The 21,859-nt window shown below is 44.9% G+C and overlaps 1 protein-coding gene across 1 annotated transcript; it reads left to right on the top strand.

The window, feature by feature from the left end:
- The first annotated feature begins 1,347 nt into the window (after positions 1 to 1,347).
- Positions 1,348 to 19,888, top strand: BAG1 (BAG cochaperone 1). The gene is made up of 7 exons (XM_054164197.1): positions 1,348 to 1,447; positions 6,433 to 6,561; positions 6,789 to 6,871; positions 7,581 to 7,694; positions 9,008 to 9,115; positions 14,856 to 14,918; positions 18,928 to 19,888. Exons 1-7 carry the CDS (start codon positions 1,405 to 1,407, stop codon positions 19,015 to 19,017), a joined length of 630 nt encoding a protein of 209 aa, XP_054020172.1. The 5' UTR covers positions 1,348 to 1,404; the 3' UTR covers positions 19,018 to 19,888.
- Positions 19,889 to 21,859: the final 1,971 nt, after the last annotated feature.

Genomic DNA, 21,859 nt, shown 5'->3' with positions numbered 1-21,859 from the left:
GTTTGTTAATTTGAGTTGTTTTAATATATGTACACAAAGGCCTTAGTGAAATGTTAGGAACTAACAGCTAATAGTTGGAACAAAAATAAGACTATGAAACAATAAGCTGTTCAAGGATGGGAAAGGAGGAGAGATCTCTACAGAAGATGTGAACACAAGAAACAGTTGTGAGAAACGACAAGTAATCACAAGATACTACATGCAACCCGTCCTTGGGGAAGGATAGGATAGGATAGAATAGAAATAGAATAGAAAAGAAATAGAACAGGACCAGACCAGACCAGGTTGGAAGAGACCTTCGAGATCATCGCGTCCAGCCTATCATCCAACACCACCTAATCAACTAAACCATGTGTGGTGTGTTATTCAGCCAGAGTGTTCCAGCAACTGTCCCTTTCTTAAAGGCACAGCCAAAAACAGTCACACCATGCAACCGAGCACCCTATCGTCTACTCCTAAACACCTCCAGTGATGATGACTCCACCACCTCCCTAGGCAGCCCATTCCAATGGGCAATCACTCTCTCTGTGTAGAATGTCTTCCTAACATCCAGTCTAAACCTCCCCTGCACAGCTTGAGACTTGTGTCCTCTTATTCTGGTGCTGGTTGCCTGGGAGAAGAGACCAACCTCTGCCTGGCTACAACCTCCCTTAAGGTAGTTGTGGAGAGCAATAAGGTCTCCCCTCAGTCTCCTCCAGGCTAAGCAACCCCAGCTCCCTCAGCCTCTCCTCATAGGGCTTGTGTTCCAAACCTCTCACCAACTTTGTTGCCCTTCTCTTGACATCTTCCAGCAAGTCAACCTCCTTCCTAAACTGAAGGGCCCAGAACTGGACAAAGGACTCAAAGGTGTGGCCTAACCAGTGCAGCATACAGGGGCAGAATGTTCCGACTGGCCACACTGTTCCTGATGCAGGCCAGGATGCCATTGGCCCTCCTGGCTGCCCGGGCACACTGGAGGCTCATGTTCAGCCTACCATCGACCAGCACCCCCAGGTCCCTTTCCACCTGCCTGCTCTCCAGCCACTCTGACATTCACTGGACGCGGGTTCGAGGCTGGGTTTCTGCACCGACAGCAGTTGCCGAGCCTGGAGGTCAGTCGCAGGACCTGCCTCTAGCCATGCCGCGGCAGGTCTAACGCGCCTGACGGTTTCAGCGCTCTCGCCACACGGCTGACGCTGCCGCCCCGTCAGTGCCACGCACAAACAGCAGCCCTAGGCGAGCGCCTCTGCGCTCCCTCACGTCACATCCTGCAACGTCACATCCTGCAACGTCACATCCTGCAACGTCACATCCTGTAACGTCACAACCTGCCGCCCCATCCCTTCCGCGCCAGAGGCGGAAGTGACGACCTACCGGCGCGCCCCGGGAAGCGCCTGCACAACGGTTATCTTGTGGCGGGGTGAGATGGCGGCGCCTGGAGCCCCCGTTACCGTCACCGTCACTTACAGTAAGAGCCGCCCGAAGGGGGGTGGTGGTGGGGGGGTACCTTCAGTCGCTATCGAGTCCAGCGCGGCTCACGGCGCGTCCCCCGGCGCCCGTTACCCTGAACTGGCTCCGGTGCCTCGGGCCCCAGGGGCACTGTGCGAGCCGGGTCCCGGCTTCGGGAGGTCCCAACCCCCGTACCCCGCGCACCTTGGACACGCACCCCACGTACCCCCACCGCGAACCCTGCCTCGGCCGTTAACTGTCGCCCAGCACTGCGGGGCGGGCAGGCCCGTCCCTGCCCTCCCGGTGCTAGGGGTCAGCGGGAAGCGCAGGGGCGGCGGCGCGAAGCGGTGCGGGGATTGTGTGTGTGACTGCCTTTGACGGCTGAGTGTCGGTAGCTGCAGCTTCCAGGAGGCAGAAAATGCCCCTGGCGCCTGCGCGGGTCTGCGGCTGTCAGCGGGATGCCGGCAGCGTCCTCGGCCTCGCAGGGCCAGCGGCCGAGCCTCCCTCGGCTTCAGGAGGACACGGCTCGCCCCTTCCTTAGCCTGCTCTGGGTCCTGGCTGCTACTGTAAGGTTTCACTCCTCTGCTGACCGCGTTTTGCCACCGCCTTCTTCAAGCCCGTTCACTTATGCTGATCCAACAGAAAGGAAAAAATAAATCAGCAGACCCAACTTTTTCCGTATCAACACGACGATTAAATATGCTGTGTGATTGAGATCAACTGTAGATGGTGGGAGTAGATGACAAGGCTGTCCTTGCCAGACCACAAAACAGAAATTGTTTGTTTTTATGGTAGTAGAATTCATCTACATTCGATCACTGAAGTCAGGACTGTGCATTAAAAGCAAGTGCTACCTGAGGGGCTCTCTTGTTTGTCGAATAAGTTTGGATGTTTGTAGTTAGTGGTTGCAAGATTACAACAGAAAGTGGTGGTTTCTTTAGTATGGACCAGCCTGATGAAACCCGTTACTCAAACGCCAGCTGATAGATTGAGCCTTTTTAATCTCAGGAAGAGAAAGAGGAGGAGGGAAAAGAGGGTGAAAGGAAACATGTAGTTAGTGTGTAAATGGTTACTACAAAGAGGTAAGAATAGCCTGGAATCCACAGCTGTTGTAAGATGGAAAATACCTTGGACAAAAAATACTGTGAAAATACCTTGATTACAGCCTGGGGTCTGCGTGGCTGGAGAGCAGCCAGGCAGAAAGGGACCTAGGGGTACTGGTTGACAACTGGCAGAACATGAGCCAGCAGTGCACCCAGGTGGACAAGAAGGCCAATGGCATCCTGGCCTGGATCAGAAATAGTGTGGCCAGCAGGAGCAGGGAGGTCATTCTGCCCCTGTACTCAGCACTGGTTAGGCCACGCCTTGAGTCCTGTGTCCAGTTTTGGGTCCCTCAATTTAAGAAGGATATTGAGTGTGTCCAGAGAAGGGCAACGAGGCTGGGGAGAGGTCTCAAGCACAAACCCTGTGAGGTAGCTGGGGTTGTTTAGCCTGGAGAAGAAGAGGCTCAGGGGAGACCTCATTGCTCTCTACAGCTTCCTGAAAGGTGGTTGTAGCCAGGTGGGGGTTGGTCTCTTCTCCCAGGCAACCAGCACAAGAGGACACAGTCTCAAGCTGTGCCAGGGGAAGTTTAGGCTTGAGGTGAGGAGAAAGTTCATCACTGAAAGAGTAATTGGCCATTGGAATGTGCTGCCCAGGGAGGTGGTGGAGTCCCCATCCCTGGAGGTGTTCAAGAGGGGATTGGACGTAGCACTTAAGCCATGTCTTAGTCATGAGGTGTTGGGTGACAGGTTGGACTTGATGATCTTTGAGGTGTTTTCCAACCTTACTGATTCGATGATTGTAGACATGCTGATGAAGGTCATCTGGGTGAGGCAGTTGGAGGAATGGGAAGGTTAGGGAGGTTAGTCAGCACGGTGTTCATCAGCTGGTCTTTGTTAACAAAACTTGTTAATTTTTTTTAATGTATTATTTTTAAATCATTGAATAATAATTTCTGCTGCTCTTCCCTTTTGACACTATCTTCTTTCCACCTTTAGAGCTTGTTGTTTACTTCTGCCTGCTCCTTCATGTTTCTAAACTGCCTCATCATGTTGTGAAAGTATTTCATTTAAAACCTGTCCATCTATCTAAGTCTGTGGTGAGGAACTCTGTGAAATCCTCCCCATTTGTGTGCTTGTTGATACCTTCAGAAAGCTCCACTTGATGCTTGGGGGTTTCTTGTAAAAAATGACAATTACTGAATGATATTAACATATTTATAATTCCAGCATCTTGCCATGTGCCAGCAGTCTTCTTGTCTGGGAATGTATTTATCTTTCCAGGTGATTTCTTGTCTGGTAGTTACTTTATAATGAAAGAAAATAGCAAACAGAAGGCATGTTCATCTCAGACTTCAGCCATATCTACCTGTTGTGGTCAGGTGCTGGTTTCCTAGTTAGCTCAGATGATGCTTTTACAGTTTTCCAGGCATGAGTGAAAGTGGGGAATGATGGAGGAAAGGGTTAAGAAAGAATGTTAGTAGGCCTACATTTATCACTTGACAATTTGCAGGAAACTGAATTGATTTGTTTCTTAGATGTATTTATTAAGGAATATTCAGGAATTTTGCTCTAGTGGTTGCTTAAAATGAGTACTGTCATGTGCTGCAGCAAACTGACAAGCTGTGATAGCAGTCAGTTAGAATAGAATAGAATAGAATAGACCAGGTTGGAAGAGACCTTCAAGATCGTGTCCAACCTATCATCCAACACCACCCAACCAACTAAACCATGCAACCAAGCACCCTATCAAGTCTCCTCCTGAATACCCCTTAGGTATTTTCCATTGTGAGTTTGCAGATAAATGTTTGCTACAGTTAGCCTAAATTGATACTCATAAATCACAATTAAAGCTTTCTGTTTCTGTTGCTATGCAAACTTTGGCTGTTCTCTTGTTTGGCTGTTTTTTCTCTCAGCTGCTGACAGGAGCTGCTCTTGCACAAAGCAGTTTCATGTTTCAAAAGAACCTTTTGAAATCCATTGAGATTAGGACCTTTGTTGTTTGTTGTTTGTTCCCCCCCCCCCCCCAAAAAAAAAAAACCCAAAACTATCTGGGAAGAAAGTCTGTTGATGGAAAATGCTTGGAGGAGAGTTTGTATAATGTGATTTTGAACTTAAAATCATATTGAAATTAAATCTTGTTGAAGCTGACAAAGTTTTGAGGCCATAGTGTCACTTGTTATGTGACTCTGGGAGGCTGGAACATTTTAAAGTCAATTTTTCTAGCACTCTTCTTTGTTAAAGATAGGTACACTTCAGATAAAATAGTGGCATGTAGCAGTTTTTGTTCTGGTGTTTAGAATAGAATAGAATAGACCAGGTTGGAAGAGACCTTCAAGATGATTGCGTCCAACCTATCAACCAATCCAACACCACCTAATCAACTAACCCACGGCACCAAGCACCCCGTCAAGTCTCCTCCTGAACACCTCCAATGATGGTGACTCCACCACCTCCCCAGGCAGCCCATTCCAATGGGCAATCACTCTCTCTGTATAGAACTTCTTCCTAACATCCAGCCTAAACCTCCCCTGGCACAGCTTGAGACTGTGTCCTCTTGTTGTGGTACTGGTTGCCTGGGAGAAGAGACCAACATCTGCCTGTCTACAACCTCCCTTCAGGCAGTTGTAAAGAGCAATAAGCTCACCCCTGAGTCTCCTCTTCTCCAGACTAAGCAACCCCAGCTCCCTCAGTCTTTCCTCATAGGGCTTGTGTTCCAAGCCCCTCACCAACTTTGTTGCCCTTCTCTGGACACGCTCCAGCAAGTCAACCTCCTTCCTAAACTGAGGGGCCCAGAACTGGACACAGTACTCAAGATGTGGCCTGACCAGTGCAGTGCACAGGGGCAGAATGACCTCCCTGCTCCTGCTGGCCACACTGTTCCTCATGCAGCCCAGGATGCCATTGGCCCTCCTGGCTGCCTGGGCACACTGCAGGCTCATGTTCAGCCTACCATCAACCAGTACCACCAGGTCCTTCTCTACATGGTCGCTCTCCAGCCACTCTGACCCCAGCCTGTAGCTCTGCATGGGGTTGCTGTGGCCAATGTGCAGAACCCGGCACTTGGATGTGTTCAATCTCATGCCGTTGGGCTCTGCCCATCTGCCCAGCCTGTTGAGGTCCCTCTGCAGAGCCTCTCTACCCTTCTGCCCCCAGCTTGGTGTTGTCAGCAAATTTACTGATGATGGAAGAGCATTTGTTAAGGAGTTCTCTTTTCTTGCAAAGTGAAAAAATACCTGTCTTGATTTCCCCTGCAGCCAGTGGTGTCTTATTCCTGTGGGTGCATTCAGAGTGATAGGCATGAGCAGAAGGTTATAGAAAGGGTCTATACTCTTTTTTTTCAGAAGAACTTTCTGCTGTTTGCATGCAAGTAATGTTTGGGGATCTGAATGGGATGCTCCCTAACTGGAAGGTGACATAGAGAACTGTCAAAGAGGTGAAGGCTGCATATCAGCAGTATTATGGGGAGGAATAGTTTTTGCACTGTGAGAATTCTCTCAGGTGGCTGCTGGAAGGGAGACAAGATAGGCATTCATTGTTGGCTTTTTATGTATGAGGAGGGAGCAAAGGAGGTGGTGAAGTTTCTCACATGCCCCAAGACTCATATCATGAAACATTCCTGCAGGTAGGAAATGAAATGTGTCAGGAAGGTGTGTAGCTTGTGAGTTACCTAGATACCATCTTCACTCTTAAAAAGAGGTGGGGGATAGTACTTCACAGGAATATTATGCCAGTATAATATGTCTGATTGCGCTCCTCAGGTTATTCAAATGCAAGACAAAAGTTTCAGATGAGGTAAATTACTCTTAAGATGAAGAAAATGCAAGAGAAACCTTTGATTGAAAATTGTGATTGTACATAGGAATCAGTGATCTGAGAACTCTGCGTTGGTGGGAATAAATGTTTGAAATTGATGCTCTGTAGTATTTTCTGGGTTACAATAAGCATTATTGGTTTTTGATAGGTAATGAGAAACACAGTATTCAGGTTGCTTCTCAACAAGAAGATGGTGAACCTACACTACAAGACATGGCTGCACTTATTGAACAAGTTACTGGAGTTCCAGTTCCTTTTCAGAAGCTGATATACAAAGGTAACTTACGAATCTGTCCATGGCTCTTAAAAATGATGCCTTTCATCCTAATGAGTTTCAGGGGTCCATGTTTTGAATGTCTTCAAGAAGATGTTCTTATGCTACTGGATGATGCCTTTCATCCTAATCAGTTTCAGGGGTCCATGTTTTGAATGTCTTCAAAGAGATGTTCATATGCTACTAGGTTGTTTTTTAACTGTTCTTTTCCTCTCTCATTTTCCATGTAGGGAAGTCTCTGAAAGAATTGGAACAGCCATTGTCTGCACTTGGTGTTAAAAACGGTTGCAAAGTCATGTTGATTGGGAAAAGGGTAAGTGTTTCCTTTGGGCCTTTTATTTTTCTCTCTTAAATTGTTGTCATTTCCATCATTGATTCCTCTTCTGAACAGGTTACATCATGAGGCTTATCTTCTCTACCTACCCACAAAGTTTAGTTCGGTCTCACATTGCACTGCAAATAACTCTGCAGTTTGTGCATTTCTGAAATGACATTATTGACTGGCTTCTGCCTTGCCTTGCTGACAAAATTCTGCCTAATCCATTGCTTGTCAATACCCATGACTCTTCCGTGCATTGATCACCATATCTGCTCATCTTGTTTTTCTGGTTTAAAATGATAAAAAAAGGAAAGAACAGAAAAGCTGTAGGCTCCTGAGTCCCCTGCATTATTTCTTGTGAAATGATTCATGGCTGCTCTGACAAGTAAAGGAAAAGTAGTATCTTGTGATATATGTTGACTCTACTTTAAAGATGCTAAGGTAACAACAACAAAGTCTGCACTTTCCCATTTTCTCTTAAAGTGAATCTCATTTGGTGTATTTGTATGCATTACCCCTTTGATTGGGTTGGTAATTAAGCTTCAGAAGAAGCACATTTGATAGATATGGAAAGAACAACCACAATGTAGCATGTATTTTAAATCAGTGTGAGTCTGTGTCTGCATCACCATTGCTGCAGTTTTAGCTGTGTAGTGTCTCTCTTGGTTCCATAGTTGTTAATGCTGTGGTTTTGAATACACAGAATAGTCCAGAAGAGGAGGCTGAATTAAAGAAGCTAAAAGATTTGGAGAACTCAGTGGAGCAAATAGCTAATAAGTTAGAGGAAGTTAATAAAGAGTTCACAAGTATCCAGAAGGTATGTCAGTTTTGTGTCTTTTTATGTCTTTGCCAAAACAGTTTTGTAGGTATATGTAGATTTTAAAAATCATGTTTAAAGGTTTTGAGTACTCAGTAACACTGTCCAAGGGTCCTGGAAAACTCTTACTGAATTTCAAATGCTGTTTATGAGTTTGCAAAATAGAAATAGGGCACTGTTTGGAAGAAGATAGAATAGAATAGAATAAACCAGGTTGGAAGAGACCTTCAAGATCATCACGTCCAACCTATCATCCAACACCACCTAATAAACTAAACCACAGCACCAAGTACCCTGTCAAGTCTCCTCCTGAACACCTCCAATGCTGGTGACTCCACCACCTCCCCAGGCAGCCCATTCCAATGGGCAATCACTCTCTCTGTGTCCCCCACAGCAAACTCCTGGCCAAACTATCAGCCCATGGCTTGGATGGGAGCACACTGCGATGGGTTAGGAACTGGCTGGAGGGCCGAGCCCAGAGAGTGGTGGTGAATGGTGCCACATCCAGCTGGCAGCCAGGCACTAGTGGTGTGCCCCAGGGATCAGTGCTGGGCCCCATCCTGTTCAATGTCTTCATTGATGATCTGGATGAGGGCATTGAGTCCATCATCAGTAAATTGCATTAATTATATTCTTTAGATCTGGAAAAATGTGAAAAGCTTCCTAGAAGTCCAGAAGAAAAAGACTGTTACCTGTTGCATTGTTTGACATGTAGCTCTTGCATTTAGCATTTCAAGGATGGGTAGACCACAGACTGAGATTGGAGTTCCCTATCATACTTGCAACTTGCAGAAATAGATAAAGATGTTTTCTGCTGTGGAGAATTGTCACATCTTCTTAGCTAGAGTATTCTGTAGGGTATGGAATAATTTTGTCTTTCTTGCATTTAGCATTTCAAGGTGCCATAGTCTAGTCATGAGGTCTGTGGTGACAGGTTGGACTTGATGATCCTCGAGGTCTCTTCCAACCTTAGTGATACTGTGATGGGTAGACCACAGTTTGAGATTGGAGTTCCCTATCATACTTGCAACTTGCAGAAATAGATAAAGATGTTTTCTGCTGTGGAGATTTGTCACATCTTCTTAGCTAGAGTATTCTGTAGGCTATGGAACAATTTTGTCTTTCTTCCTTACATTTAGCATTTCAAGGATGGGTAGACCACAGATTGAGATTGGAGTCCCCTATCATTCTTGCAACTTGCAGAAATAGTTAAAGATGTTTTCTGCTGTGGAGAATTGTCACATCTTCTTACCTAGAGTATTCTGTAGGGTATGGAATAATTTTGTCTTTCTTTCCCTATTTTTCCTCCTCAGGGATTTTTAGCAAAAGATCTCCAAGCAGAAGCACTAAAACAGCTGGACAAGAGGATAAAAGGAACTGCTGAGCAGTTCATGAAGACCTTGGAACAGATCGATGCCATTGTAAGTAAACAACCATAGAACAGAGGCAATTCCCAGTAGAAACTTACTGTTAAGAATATATCTTTCTTGTTCATTTATTTGATATGTGAGAAAGTAAATTTAAAAAACAAAAAATGGTTTGAAAATTAGTGAATTGGTTTGCTCATTTTTTCTTTCATGTCCAGCTCTTGCCTCTGTATGTCTCCACAAAGACCACTTCCCAGCACCCTCCAGTTTCCAGTATCTCTTTTAGAAACAGACTTTGTGTGTTAAGTGCAAAGGAGTTGCCTGTCTGCAACTAAAAATTACCTTAGGCATATTCTGAGGACAAAAATTGTTAATTTGCTGTTTCATATAGAATCACAGAATTGTTAGGGTTGGAAGGGACCTCAAGGATCATCTAGTTCCAAGCCCCATGCCACAGCGAGGGACACCTCACACTACAGCAGGTTGCTCACAGCCACATCCAGCCTGGCCTTAAAAACCTCCAGGGATGAGGCTTCCACCACCTCCCTGGGCAACCTGTTCCAGTGTCTCACCTCCCTCATGGGGAAGAACTTCTTCCTAACATCCAGTCTGAGTCTACCCATTTCTAGTTTTGTTCCATTCCCCTTAGTCCTATCATTACCTGACACCCTAAAATCTTAACCTCTAACTTAAAAAAAACCCCTAACAACTATAACTTCATAATCTTTTTAAATATTTTTTCCCCTGTGACAACTATAAATACTCCAAAAGCTGCCTTTTGATATATGAACTAGAACTGGTGTTTGAAGAGAATTCACCCACAGCTTTAAACTAACTTCTCAATTGTTTGTTAATGTCTTTGGAGCATTCAGTTTCTGAAAGAATAGAATAGAAAGGAATAGAATTAACCAGGTTGGAAAAGAACTCAGACATCAAGTCCAACCTATCACCCAGCACTATCTAATCAAATAGCCATGGCACCAAGCACCCCATCCAGTCTCTTCCTAAACACCTCCAGTGATGGTGACTCCTCCACCTCCCTGGGCAGCCCATTCCAATGGGCAATCATACTCTCTGTGTAGAATGTCTTCCTAACATCCAGTCTGAACCTCCCCTGATACAGCTTGAGACTGTGTCCTCTTGTTCTGGTGCTGGTTGCCTGGGAGAAGAGACCAACCCCCACCTGGCTACAACCTCCCTTCAGGTAGTTGTAGACAGCAATAAGGTCTCCTCTGAGCCTCCTCTTCTCCAGGCTAAGCAACCCCAGCTCCCTCAGCCTCTCCTCATAGGGCTGTGATCAAGGCCTCTCCCCAACTTCATTGTCCTTCTCTGAACACGTTCCAGCAAGTCAGCATCTTTCCTAAACTGAGAAAGAGAAGCCTCTAAGGGAACCTTTTTTGCTTTTTTGAAAGAGACATGCAGGTTGGTGTGCTACAGTGAGCAAGGGCTTACTGCAGTACTAGGAAATACACCTCATAAAGGAAAAAGTAGCTTCCAAAATGAAGAATTGTATGAAGCTGTGTTTTGGAAAATGGATATATGCCACCTGGTAAAAAGCTTTCATTTTGGACAGACCATTGCTGAAACAGTAATAACAGCTTCTGAACCTATCCTGTGCTGTAAATTCAGGGAAGTCAGGCAACAATATGTAAACCAGCAGTGACTAGCACAGAACTGGCACTTGTAAGAGAACTTACATCATAGTATCAGTCAGGGTTAGAAGGGACCACAAGGATCATCTAGTTCCAACCCCCCTGCCTTGGGCAGGGACACCCCACACTACATCAGGCTGGCCACAGCCTCATCCAGCCTGGGCTTGAACACCTCCAGGGATGGGCCCTCAACCACCTCCCTGGACAACCCATTCCAGGGCTTCACCACTGTCATGGGGAAGAACTTCCTCCTCATCTCCAGCCTGAATCTCCCCACCTCCAGCTTCATTCCATTCCCTATGTCCTATCACTACCTGAGATCCTGAGAAGTCCCTCCCCAGCCTTCTTGTAGGCCCCCTTCAGATATGCATGACAGATTGCTGGTATTAATCTGGTAACTTACTTTCAAAGCTTCTTCTCCTCTTTCTCACGAAATAAGAGAATTTGGAAAGAATACATAAATGATAGAAGGTGTCTCAGGACAAACAAGGGGTTTTGGTAATAAGGGGATGAACATCAATTAGGGAAAAACACCGAACCTCATAACTTTCATTTCTTAGATATTTCTATCCCTGTTTGTAAGATAACACTGCACCATTTTGCATGTGGAAGGGCATGTCCCTTAATCTGCATACTGACCTCATGCATCTGTGATGCTGATAATCATCTTTTCAACTGAAAGAAACATGTTCGGTTTCTAGTTCTGTTTCAGGAGTTGCAGTCTCACACAGAAGCTCTTTGCAAGGGGGAAAGCTTCCCTTCTGATCTTGAAGGGAAGTGTTAAAACATGGTATGAGTTTTATCCATTGTTGTTTGGGAAAGCTGGGACTGGAGCAAGAGATAGGGAAGCTAGAACTACAGGAACAGAAGATTCCTTCTCTCACCCATCTTCTAAGAGCAAACTAAGAAAGTCAATGAACAAACCTGACCACTAAGTTGATATGGCAATGTTTGCCCTTCGTGAATCCGTGCTGGCTATGTTGCATCATCTCCCTGTCCTCTGTGTGCCTTATAGCTTCTAGGAGGCTCTGTTCCGTGATCTTGCCAGGCACAGAAGTGAGACTGACCAGTCAGGAGTTTCCAGGTTCCTCCTTTTCTGCCTTTTTCAAAAAATGAGTGCAATGTTTCCCCTTTTCCAGCCTGCCATGATTCCTGACTGCCATGGCTTTTAACATACTGTGGAGAATGGCTTGACAACTGTATCATCCAGTCCTCTCAAGACTCGAGGATGCATTTCATTGGGTCCCAAAGACTTGTGTAGGTTTAGGTTCCTCAGGTGGCCACAAACCTGATCTCTTACAGTGAGAGGGACTTTGCTTCCCCAGTCCTCCACTTGCAGTCCAGTCGCTGACAGGGCATGGGAAGAGAGGTCAAAAAAGAGATGACTGTCAAAAGAAGTTTTTGACTACCTCAGGTTTCTTGTCTCTTGCTACCTCTTTGCCAGTCTTGCTTATCAGGGGAGTACAGATTCACAGATTCACAGAATCAACCAGGTTGGAAAAGACCTTCAAGATCATCAAGTCCAACCTATCACCCAACACCATCTAATCAACTAAACCATGGCACCAAGTGCCTCATCCAGTCTTGTCTTAAACACTTCCAGTGACGGTGACTCCACCACCTCCATGGGCAGCACATTCCAATGGCAAATCTCTCTTTCTGTGAAGAATTTCTTCCTAACATCCAGTCTAAACCACCCCTGGCACAGCTTGAGAGTAAGTGAAAAACCACAAGTACACTTCCTTTGACCTTCCTTTTGTGGTTGATGTACCTGTAGAAGGCCTTATTATTCCTTGCATCCCATGTGAAGGTCAGCTCCAGCTGTGCCTTACCCTTCCTCGCTCCATCCCACCACACAAATACTGGAACAGTATGATCCCTGAACTTCCTGGCATCTCAGCCATGCCTGCAATTTCACTTCCTATGATGGACTGTTTCTTTGGTGTGGAGTCTTGTGCATTTTGTATTTTTAACTCCATCTTAGGTTATGCACAAGACTCCTATGTTTAAATCCATGTTTGTTTGATAAGGCACTAGAAGAAAAGAGGGGAGATTGTTTGTTTGTTTGTTTGGGTTTTTTGTTTTGTTTTGGTGTTTAGGATTTTGTTATTGCCTTTTCTTTTAATATATGTAACTGCTATAAGATACTATATATGTAAACCTCTCAGAAATGCTTGCATTTGAGCTGAAACAAAAGGGAGAGTGGTACTTATTCCTCATATGGAGGTAGGGTGGGAAATAAAAGGTACAGATGTGGCAAACAGTGAGGATTTTTATGCATCTTCAACAGTGAGAGCACAGTGTTTCTAAGAATATCCACATACACTTTATATCATTATAATCCCATGTACAAGTGTCTTACCATTTCAGAAAAGCATCATAAACCTGAGCATTGCTCCCCACCAAGAGCCACATTTCACATAGCTCCTAAAGTACAAAGTGTGTGTTAGCTGTTAAGATGGCATTCATGAATGTATTGAGTGGTAGGAGTACAGAAAGGGATGCTGTTTGAATTAAGTTAAAATCTGTCCCCCACAGCAAACTCCTGGCCAAGCTGTCAGCCCATGGCTTGGATGGGAGCACACTGCGATGGGTTAGGAACTGGCTGGAGGGCCGAGCCCAGAGAGTGGTGGTGAATGGTGCCACATCCAGCTGGCAGCCAGTCAGTAGTGGTGTGCCCCAGGGATCAGTGCTGGGCCCCATGCTCTTTAACATCTTTATTGATGATCTGGATGAGGGCATTGAGTCCATCATCAGTAAATTTGCAGATGACACCAAGCTGGGGGCAGGAGTTGATCAGCTGGAGGGTAGAGAGGCTCTGCAGAGGGACCTTGAAAGGCTGGACAGATGGGCAGAATCCAGTAGCATGAGATTGAACACATCCAAGTGCCAGGTTCTGCACATTGGCCACAGCAACCCCATGCAGTGCTACAGGCTGGGGTCAGAGTGGCTGGAGAGCGGCCAGGCAGAGAGGGACCTGGGGGTACTGGTCGATGGTAGGCTGAACATGAGCCTGCAGTGTGCCCAGGCAGCCAGGAGAGCCAGTGGCATCCTGGCCTGCATCAGGAACAGTGTGGCCAGCAGGAGCAGGGAGGACATTCTGCCCCTGTACACTGCACTGGTTAGGCCATACCTCAAGTACTGCGTCCAGTTCTGGGCCCCTCAGTTTAGGAAGGATGTTGACTTGCTGGAGCATGTCCAGAGAAGGGCAACGAAGTTGGTGAGGGGTTTGGAACACAAGCCCTATGGGGAGAGGCTGAGGGAGCTGGGGTTGCTTAGCCTGGAGAGAAGGAGACTCAGGGGTGACCTTATTACTCTCTACAACTACCTGAAGGGAGGTTGTAGACAGGCAGAGGTTGGTCTCTTCTCCCAGGCAACCAGCACTAGAACAAGAGGACGCAGTCTCAGGCTGCACCAGGGGAGCTTTAATCTGGAGGTTAGGAGGAAGTTCTACACAGAGAGAGTGATTGCCCATTGGAATGGGCTGCCCAGGGAGGTGGTGGAGTCAGCATCATTGGAGGTGTTCAGGAGGAGACTTGATGGGGTGCTTGGTGCCATGGTTTAGTTATTAGGTGGGTTGGATTGGTTGATGGGTTGGACACGATGATCTTGAAGGTCTCTTCCAACCTGGTTCTATTCTATTCTATTCTGTCAGCCTGTAACACTTCATGTCTATTGCCTTCTGTGAGTAGATTCAAGAAAAGATCAGATATACAGCTAAAGCAGACTGGCAAAGCCTGCATTGCTGCTGATGCATTCTAATGATGGCAAGTGATTGAGTTAAGGAGAAATTAGTACATCTTACTGCCTGAAAAATACTGCAGTTGAAGCATGGTGGAGCGGGTAATGCGTACCATGGCAGACAGAAGCAGTGCATGTAGTCTATTGCTCTGTGTTACCTAAAGACATGTGGTAAATTTGTTAGCCCAGTTCTTTGTAATCAGCATGCTGCCTCCCTGACCTTTTGGCTTTATTAACTTTCCTTCCTCATTCTTTCTTTTGTAATCATTCTCACTGAGCAGGCATGGCATTTTCAGGATGCCTGTTCAGAGGAGTCTTTGATGCATTAAATTGTGGCTGTAGCTTGAATACGCTAATTTCTATATTAAGCTGCATCAACTTGTTTGTTTGTTTTACTGCAGACTCTGCCAGAGAATTTCAGTGATTGCAAACTGAAAAAGAAGGCATTGGTAAAAAAGGTTCAGGTGAGTTGTTGTTTTGTTTTGTTGTTTCTTTTTTTTAATTCTAGGCATTTGTATACCAAGAGTTTGTGAAAATGAGATCTGTTTAGCACTTTGGGTTTTTTTCAATGTTTGCCTTTGCATTGGTGTTTCTTATGACTTCCATTGGAGGGGTATTTAATAGCTTTATAAACCAGCATACAAACCCTCAGATTTTTGTAATTCATGCTATTTTCAGATAGTGCCTGCAGTTTACACTGGTGGTTGGCCTTTTGGCTGCCTGATGATCTAAAGTAGTTCTGGATCACTCATAAAGTGGATAGGATAGGATAGGATAGACCAGACCAGGTTGGAAGAGACCTTCAAGATCATCATGTCCAACCTATCATCCAACACCACCCAACCAACTAAACCATGCAGCCAAGCACCCTATCAAGTCTCCTCCTGAACACCTCCAATGATGCTGACTCCACCACCTCCCCGGGCAGCCCATTCCAATGGGCAATCACTCTCTCTGTGTAAAACTTCCTCCTAACCTCCAGATTAAAGCTCCCCTGGTGCAGCCTGAGACTGTGTCCTCTTGTTCTGGTGCTGGTTGCCTGGGAGAAGAGACCAACCCCCACCTGTCTGCAATCTCCCTTCAGGTAGTTGTAGAGAGCAATAAGGTCCTCCCTGAGTCTCCTCCAGGCTAAGCAACCCCAGCTCCCTCAGTCTCTCCTCATAGGGCTTGTGTTCCTAGCCCCTCACCAACTTTGTTGCCCTTCTCTGGACACATTCGAGCAAGTCAACCTCCTTCCTAAACTGAGGGGCCCAGAACTGGACACAGTACTCGAGGTGTGGCCTAACCAGTGCAGTGTACAGGGGCAGAATGACCTCCCTGTTCCTGCTGGCCATATCATTCCTCCTTTCCTGTTTCTTGGTGTGCTGGAGTAATGAATGAGATCTGGGCACAAGGATGCAGTCAACTATCCCCTTCTGGATGTTGCCAGTGGTGCTCTGTGGAGAATTTAGCTTCCATTGCAACAGACCAACTTTCTATGGGCACAAAGTCTCTAACTTAAAACCTGTACAGAAGAGCAATTGTGCTGGGGAGTGGGTTTTTTAATTCCTCTGCTGCTGTATAATGTTTATAAATTCCTAGGCATTGTTTCCTTTGAGATCATGAACTGAATGTTTGTAATAAAGAATGGCATTTGCCCTTCCATCTCCTCACAGTCAGACTTCTATAAATGAATGGTAGCGCTACCATGTTACTGGGTTTATTTGTATTTGGTAGCTTCAGTCACAGGTTAGACTCCTAAAAATTGTTTGTGAAAGTACCTTGCATTCACATACTGTTTACTGTAGCCTTATGAAGTACTTTCCATGAATTTTTCTCTCTCTCTCTTTTTTCTTTTAGCTAGCCATCTGTTTTAGAGGAAACCTTACCAATAAGTACTTGATAGTAGAAATGTAACAAAAAACAGGTTTATGGACAGAACACTTTGTACTTAGGTGCAGAGTTAAGTTCATTTAATACAAACGGAAACAAAGATGGTTGTTGGCATAGTTATGTTATATAGGGCTCTGGACATGTTCTTGAGTCCATGTGCTCTAATGAAAGCAGTAACATGTTGCAGTAGAGGTATGGCTATAAACTTCATGGCAAGATGCTAGAGCTGCACTCTGGGGTGAAGTAATTGCAGAAATAAGTAGGGCTTGGTGTAAGAACTGTTGTTAAAACATTAAACAGGCTCTGTTGAGCAGAAGTCAGAATTATTTATGTGCTTTTATAGGCACAGTGTTCTGCAATTGTAGGTTATAAACCCTTTGATTACTGCAGAGGAACCTTAGGGGTTTCAGACCAGCAATGTGTTTTTCCAGAGCAAGAAAATGATGGCAAGTTATGCTTATTGTTCCTAAGTAGGGAATAATAAGGGGGAGCTTTTAGCTGCTTTGTGTTGCTGGCAAACACATGCCTTCCCGAACCAGGCAACAGATGTAAAACACTTACAGCCAGCAACTGCAGTTGTTACTGCCTTGACTTTTCATCCCTTACACCTCAGTTGATGCTGGCTCAAATGATTGGTTGAAGACAGGTGATCCAAAACAACTATAATGACTGAGAAATGTTCACCTGGCATAACATAGAATACATAGAATAAACCAGGTTGGAAGAGACCTTCAAGATCATCGCATCCAACCCATCAACCAATCCAACCCACCTAAACAACTAACCCATGGCACCCAGCACCCCATCAAGTCTTCTCCTGAAAACCTCCAATAAGGGCAACTCCACCACCTCCCCCGGCAGCCCATTCCAATGGGCAATCACTCTCTCTGTATAGAACTTTTTCCTAACATCCAACCTAAACCTCCTCTGGTGCAGCCTGAGACTGTGTCCTCTTGTTCTGGTTGCCTGAGAGAAGAGACCAACATCTGTCTGTCTACAACCTCCCTTCAGGTAGTTGTAGAGAGTAATAAGGTCTCCCTTGAGCCTCCTCTTCTCCAGGCTAAGCAACCCCAGCTCCCTCAGTCTCTCCTCACAGGGCTTGTGTTCCAAGCCCTTCACCAACTTTGTTGCTCTTCTCTGGACTCGTTCCAGCAAGTCAACATCCTTCCTAAACTGAGGGGCCCAGAACTGGACACAGGACTCGAGGTGCGGCCTAACAGTTTGTTGCTTTAGAGGGAATGAAGTTTCTTAGTGTAATTTTAATGTTCATGACATGAAATACTGATCTGGCTTGCCTGTTAAAACGTAGTGCATGTAGAGCAGAACTGAGTGCACGACCTGAATCGACAGTGGGAGAGTCTGCTCAGAAACTACAGTGTGCTCACATGCATTGGAATTGGCCTGAAAGAATTGGTTAAACATGCTGACACTTTCTGTGCACTATGTGCAGCACAAGCAAATAGACCAGTGGCTGCTGACTCATAATTGCTGTGTGTGGGTTGCTATCCTTGTTAGAATTTGTGGGCAGGTTCTAAGAAACTGTAAGGTGCTGTGGACTGCCCTTGTTGGAATGTGGCCTTTTGTCATTTGGGGCACAAAATTCCTAATAAAGATGAGGGTTTGTGTTACCCCTGTAGTCCTCAGAAACAGAAGAGGCCTTGGTTAGAGGAGAGCTTGTTCTGGGTTTGACTGAGTAGGTTTGTCACTACCACCCTTGGCTACAGAACTCCTTTAGAAAGGAGTTTAAAAGTCATGTTCCAAAATGCAGCACTAACTTGTCTTAATGGTTGTGATCCTTGTTGTTTATGAACTCTGGGCCAACTCCAAGTACTTCAGTGGCAGAACAAGTGAGAATCACAGTATGACCAAGGTTGGAAGAGACCTCAAAGATCATTGAGTCAAACCTGTCACCGCAGACCTCATGACTAGACCATGGCACCTACTGCCACTTCCAATCCCCTCTTGAACAGTTCCAGGGATGGTGACTCCACCACCTCCCTGGGCAGCACATTCCAATGACGAATGACTCTCTCGGTGAAGAACTTTCTCCTCACCTCCAGCCTAAACTTCCCCTGGTGCAGCTTGAGACTGTGTCCTCTTGTTCTGGTGCTGGTTGCTAGAGAGAAGAGACCAACCCCTTCCTGGCTACAACCACCTTTCAGGTAGTTGTAGAGAGCAATGAGGTCACCCCTGAGCCTTCTCTTTTCCAGTCTAAACATCCCAGCTCCCTCAGCCTCTCCTCATAGGGCTTGTGCTCAAGGCCTCTCCCCAGCCTCATTGCCCTTCTCTGGACACGTTCAAGTGTCTCAATGTCCTTCCTAAACTGAGTGGCCCAGAACTGGACACAGTACTCAAGGTGCAGCCTAACCAATGCAGAGTACAGGAGCACAATGACTCCACATTACTGCCTTATCAAATATGATATTTGTTTGGGATTCTGGGTGACCAAAATTGTGCATAACCTGTTATCAAAGCTGAACTGGATGGTTGTGGTTGAGTTGGCTTCTTCAAATTCATGATGGGAACCACAGTTTCTGTCCTTGAGAAGCATCTGCCATTGCTATCATTGGACCTCCAATAACATTTGTTTCTTGCTCGCAGGTTTTTCTTGCCCAGTGTGATACCATTGAAGGAAGTATTGGTCAAGAAATAGACAAGCTACAGTCCAAGAATTTGGCACTGGCAGAATGAGAAGGCATTGCCCTACGTAATTAGGAGACATAATTGCTCTATGAGCAGGAAGAAAAGTTTGCTCTTTGTTTTGGAGCACGTATTCCACTTTTTTTGGTTTGTTTCATTTTGAAAAAGCCCGGACTGTTAGACTGGTACCAGCCAATCATCATTTGCTGATTGTCTTGTTTGCTGCTTGGTTAGACCTATTATTTTGGAGAGAAAATCCTTCCCGGAGAATGGCAGAAATAATCTTTGTGGTGAAGCGTTTATTTATCTTCTGGGTGAATGTTTAGTTAACTAAAGTCATGAAGTTTGCAGTGATGGGCAGTTTTGTCTGCTGTGTCTTTGAATTCATTTGCAGCTCAAATCAAAGAAGGTCTGTAATCCTGCAAGTGGCCTACGTTGCAGTTGTGGGACTTCAGCTCGAGTGAAAAAGGCAAACCGAGGTGACGTGCGGGCGAGTTGAACACTCTAGTAGACGGTTCAGAGCAATAAGAAAACCCCCTATGTGTTTGTATCTACTTTCATGTTTGTATGCATTTATAAATATAAGAAAGCTTGACTATAAGGGAGTCATACCTATTTTAGCCTTAAATTGTCAAAATAAATTGAATGTACTGTAACACGTATGGTACTGAATTTTGAGTGGTGCTTTAAGTCGTTACTGAGCTCCTTGATATAGAGGTAGGTCTTTTACATGGATTTCAGATGTACTGTGGGGCTTTTTTTTTTATAGGTTATTCTTATTTTTACCATTTGGGCTCTGTCTTGAGTTAGGGTAAGGAAATGAAACAAGATTACTCATGCTGCTCGTACAGCAAGAGTTCAGTTCAAGCAACCTGTAACTAAGGAGCTGTTCTGAAAGTGGGTTTTATACTTGTTTGGGGTTTTTTTTCTCCCTGATTGTACTGAATTCATGATGCTGTGGATTTAATGGGAAATTGCAGTGGTTATTTCTAGTCCATTAAGGTAATTTTAATGGAGTTTTGGTCACGTTACAAAGTGACACAACTTGGTTTAGCAGTGCTGTGCATCTGAGGGGTGTAACTGATTCTCGCAGTTGGGTATGTGCCACCTGTGGCCTTCTCTGTTAGGTGAGATAGTAACTGTCTGCAGGTGCAGCCACCTTTGCAGTTGGTGATCAGATCCCCTAGCTAACATACCTATAATGGCAGTTGCTTTTTCACTGATGCTTGTGGTCAGGAGATCAGTCATGTCCACAGTAGATAGTGAAGCAGTGACTGCTAAGGAGCCTGTTTCTGGGGGGGTGGGGGGAAAACCTCTTTTGTCTCAAAGGAGTCAGACTGAAGATATTTTGAAATGGCCTTTAGGGAGTGAGCCTTTATACATATGTGACTATTTTGAGATGTCTGTCCTTTCAATATAAAAATAGGAAATGTGTATAAAAAGCTATTATCTTCTGAGAATTATAAGAATTAAATAGTACCTGAAGTATTACTATTAAAGTATCATCTTTGATATTTGTAACTGGAGGTACATTTCTTTAGTGAAAAATGGTGTTGGGGAAATTAAAGAGAGAGCCCTGCTTTGGAAAGGGTCACTTTTACCCTAAAAAAAATAAGTTTGAGCATACCAAAATTGGAGTTGGTGTATTTTATAGTGTTAACTAATTTCTTGAAAGATTTTTTTTGGTTTGGGTTTGTTTGGGTTTGGTTTTTTTTCCCCCATATATAAATCTTAGCATCTGTGGAGGATTTTAAGGTCTAAATTCCTAGGAAGCTTGTCTTTAGCATGTTAGAAAATACTGTGCTTGTTAGGACTGTATTTTCCCCTAGGTTACCAGTCTGGTCATATTGCATTTTCCCTGCACTTTAAGGTTAGGAGGAAGAAGAGTTTGCTGTAGCCATTTTTGTGAAGCCCTGCCTAGCTTGGTGCTGCTTCCAGATCAGATTCAGCTAACTTTTAAACCACTAGCAATATTGTTGCCTAATTGATGGAATGCAAAATGAGCCACTTCCTGTGCCAGAAAGGAGCCTCACCCTCTCAAATAAGCCGTCTCATGCATTGAACTTTCAGAGGTGCATGTATAAGGAGCAACGTGTCTTCTTGTGTCCATGAGTAGAACTGGGATGTGTGGTCATGGTTATGACTGTGTCTGCTGCTCCTTCAGTTTTTCTCTCTTGGGTGAGAACACTGCAGCTATAGGCAGACATGATATTCCCAGTGCTCCTTTCCAGAAACTTGCTGCTTTTTGAGATGTGCTTGTGTGAGTACATCCTCTGCCTCTCTCAAAGCCAGGTGGATTAACTTTTAAGGTGATCCATAGCAGATCTTCTGATAATCTGGTACTTGAAGCAAAGAGAGTGATGATGAAGCTCTCCCACCAGCACATCTGGATTCAGCAAAGGGTGGGTGTTCTGAGCTGTAGTTACCCTGCAGTGGTAATTCCTGGTATCAGAGTGTTTGGTTTCTAGGACAAACGTGTGCATAAAGACAAACTTATGCAGTATAAAATAATTTGTCTTCCAAATACAAAAATGAGTTGATCCATTTTGGAAAACAGATGGTTGTATTTAGAGTTATCCAAGACCTCCTAGAGTGGATTGACTTTTATACTTAGTTTTGAAAGATAAATCATGTACTTAATTTTTTTCATAGTAGCCTTGAATTTCAGTAAAAGCAAACTTCCATGCTTTTGAAAAGTACGGCAGCCTACAAGTGTGGGAGGAAGGGGAAGGAAGAGGAGATTTTAAGTATGCTTCAGAATTTGTCAAGGTAAACACAGACCTCAATCATGCTTAAGCTATATTCTCACTGATTCTGTAGTCTAGGTGTTAGTGTGATACCTGTTTTGCTACTGAATCATTTCCTCACCTCAACTGTTGTCCCTGATCATGTC

The sequence above is a fragment of the Dryobates pubescens genome, chromosome 9 (assembly GCF_014839835.1).
Source record: "Dryobates pubescens isolate bDryPub1 chromosome 9, bDryPub1.pri, whole genome shotgun sequence".
Classification (NCBI taxonomy): domain Eukaryota; kingdom Metazoa; phylum Chordata; class Aves; order Piciformes; family Picidae; genus Dryobates; species Dryobates pubescens.
Note: the sequence above shows the minus strand (reverse complement) of the source record. Positions and strands in the feature narration are given on the sequence as shown.

Bases quoted from the DNA above. Each gene is read 5' to 3' on its own strand.
- BAG1 (XM_054164197.1), top strand. From the start codon at position 1,405: ATGGCGGCGCCTGGAGCCCCCGTTACCGTCACCGTCACTTACA. The intron at 6,872-7,580 runs GTAAGTGTTTCC...TTGAATACACAG, and splicing joins TCATGTTGATTGGGAAAAGG to AATAGTCCAGAAGAGGAGGC. The intron at 7,695-9,007 runs GTATGTCAGTTT...TTTCCTCCTCAG, and splicing joins AGTTCACAAGTATCCAGAAG to GGATTTTTAGCAAAAGATCT.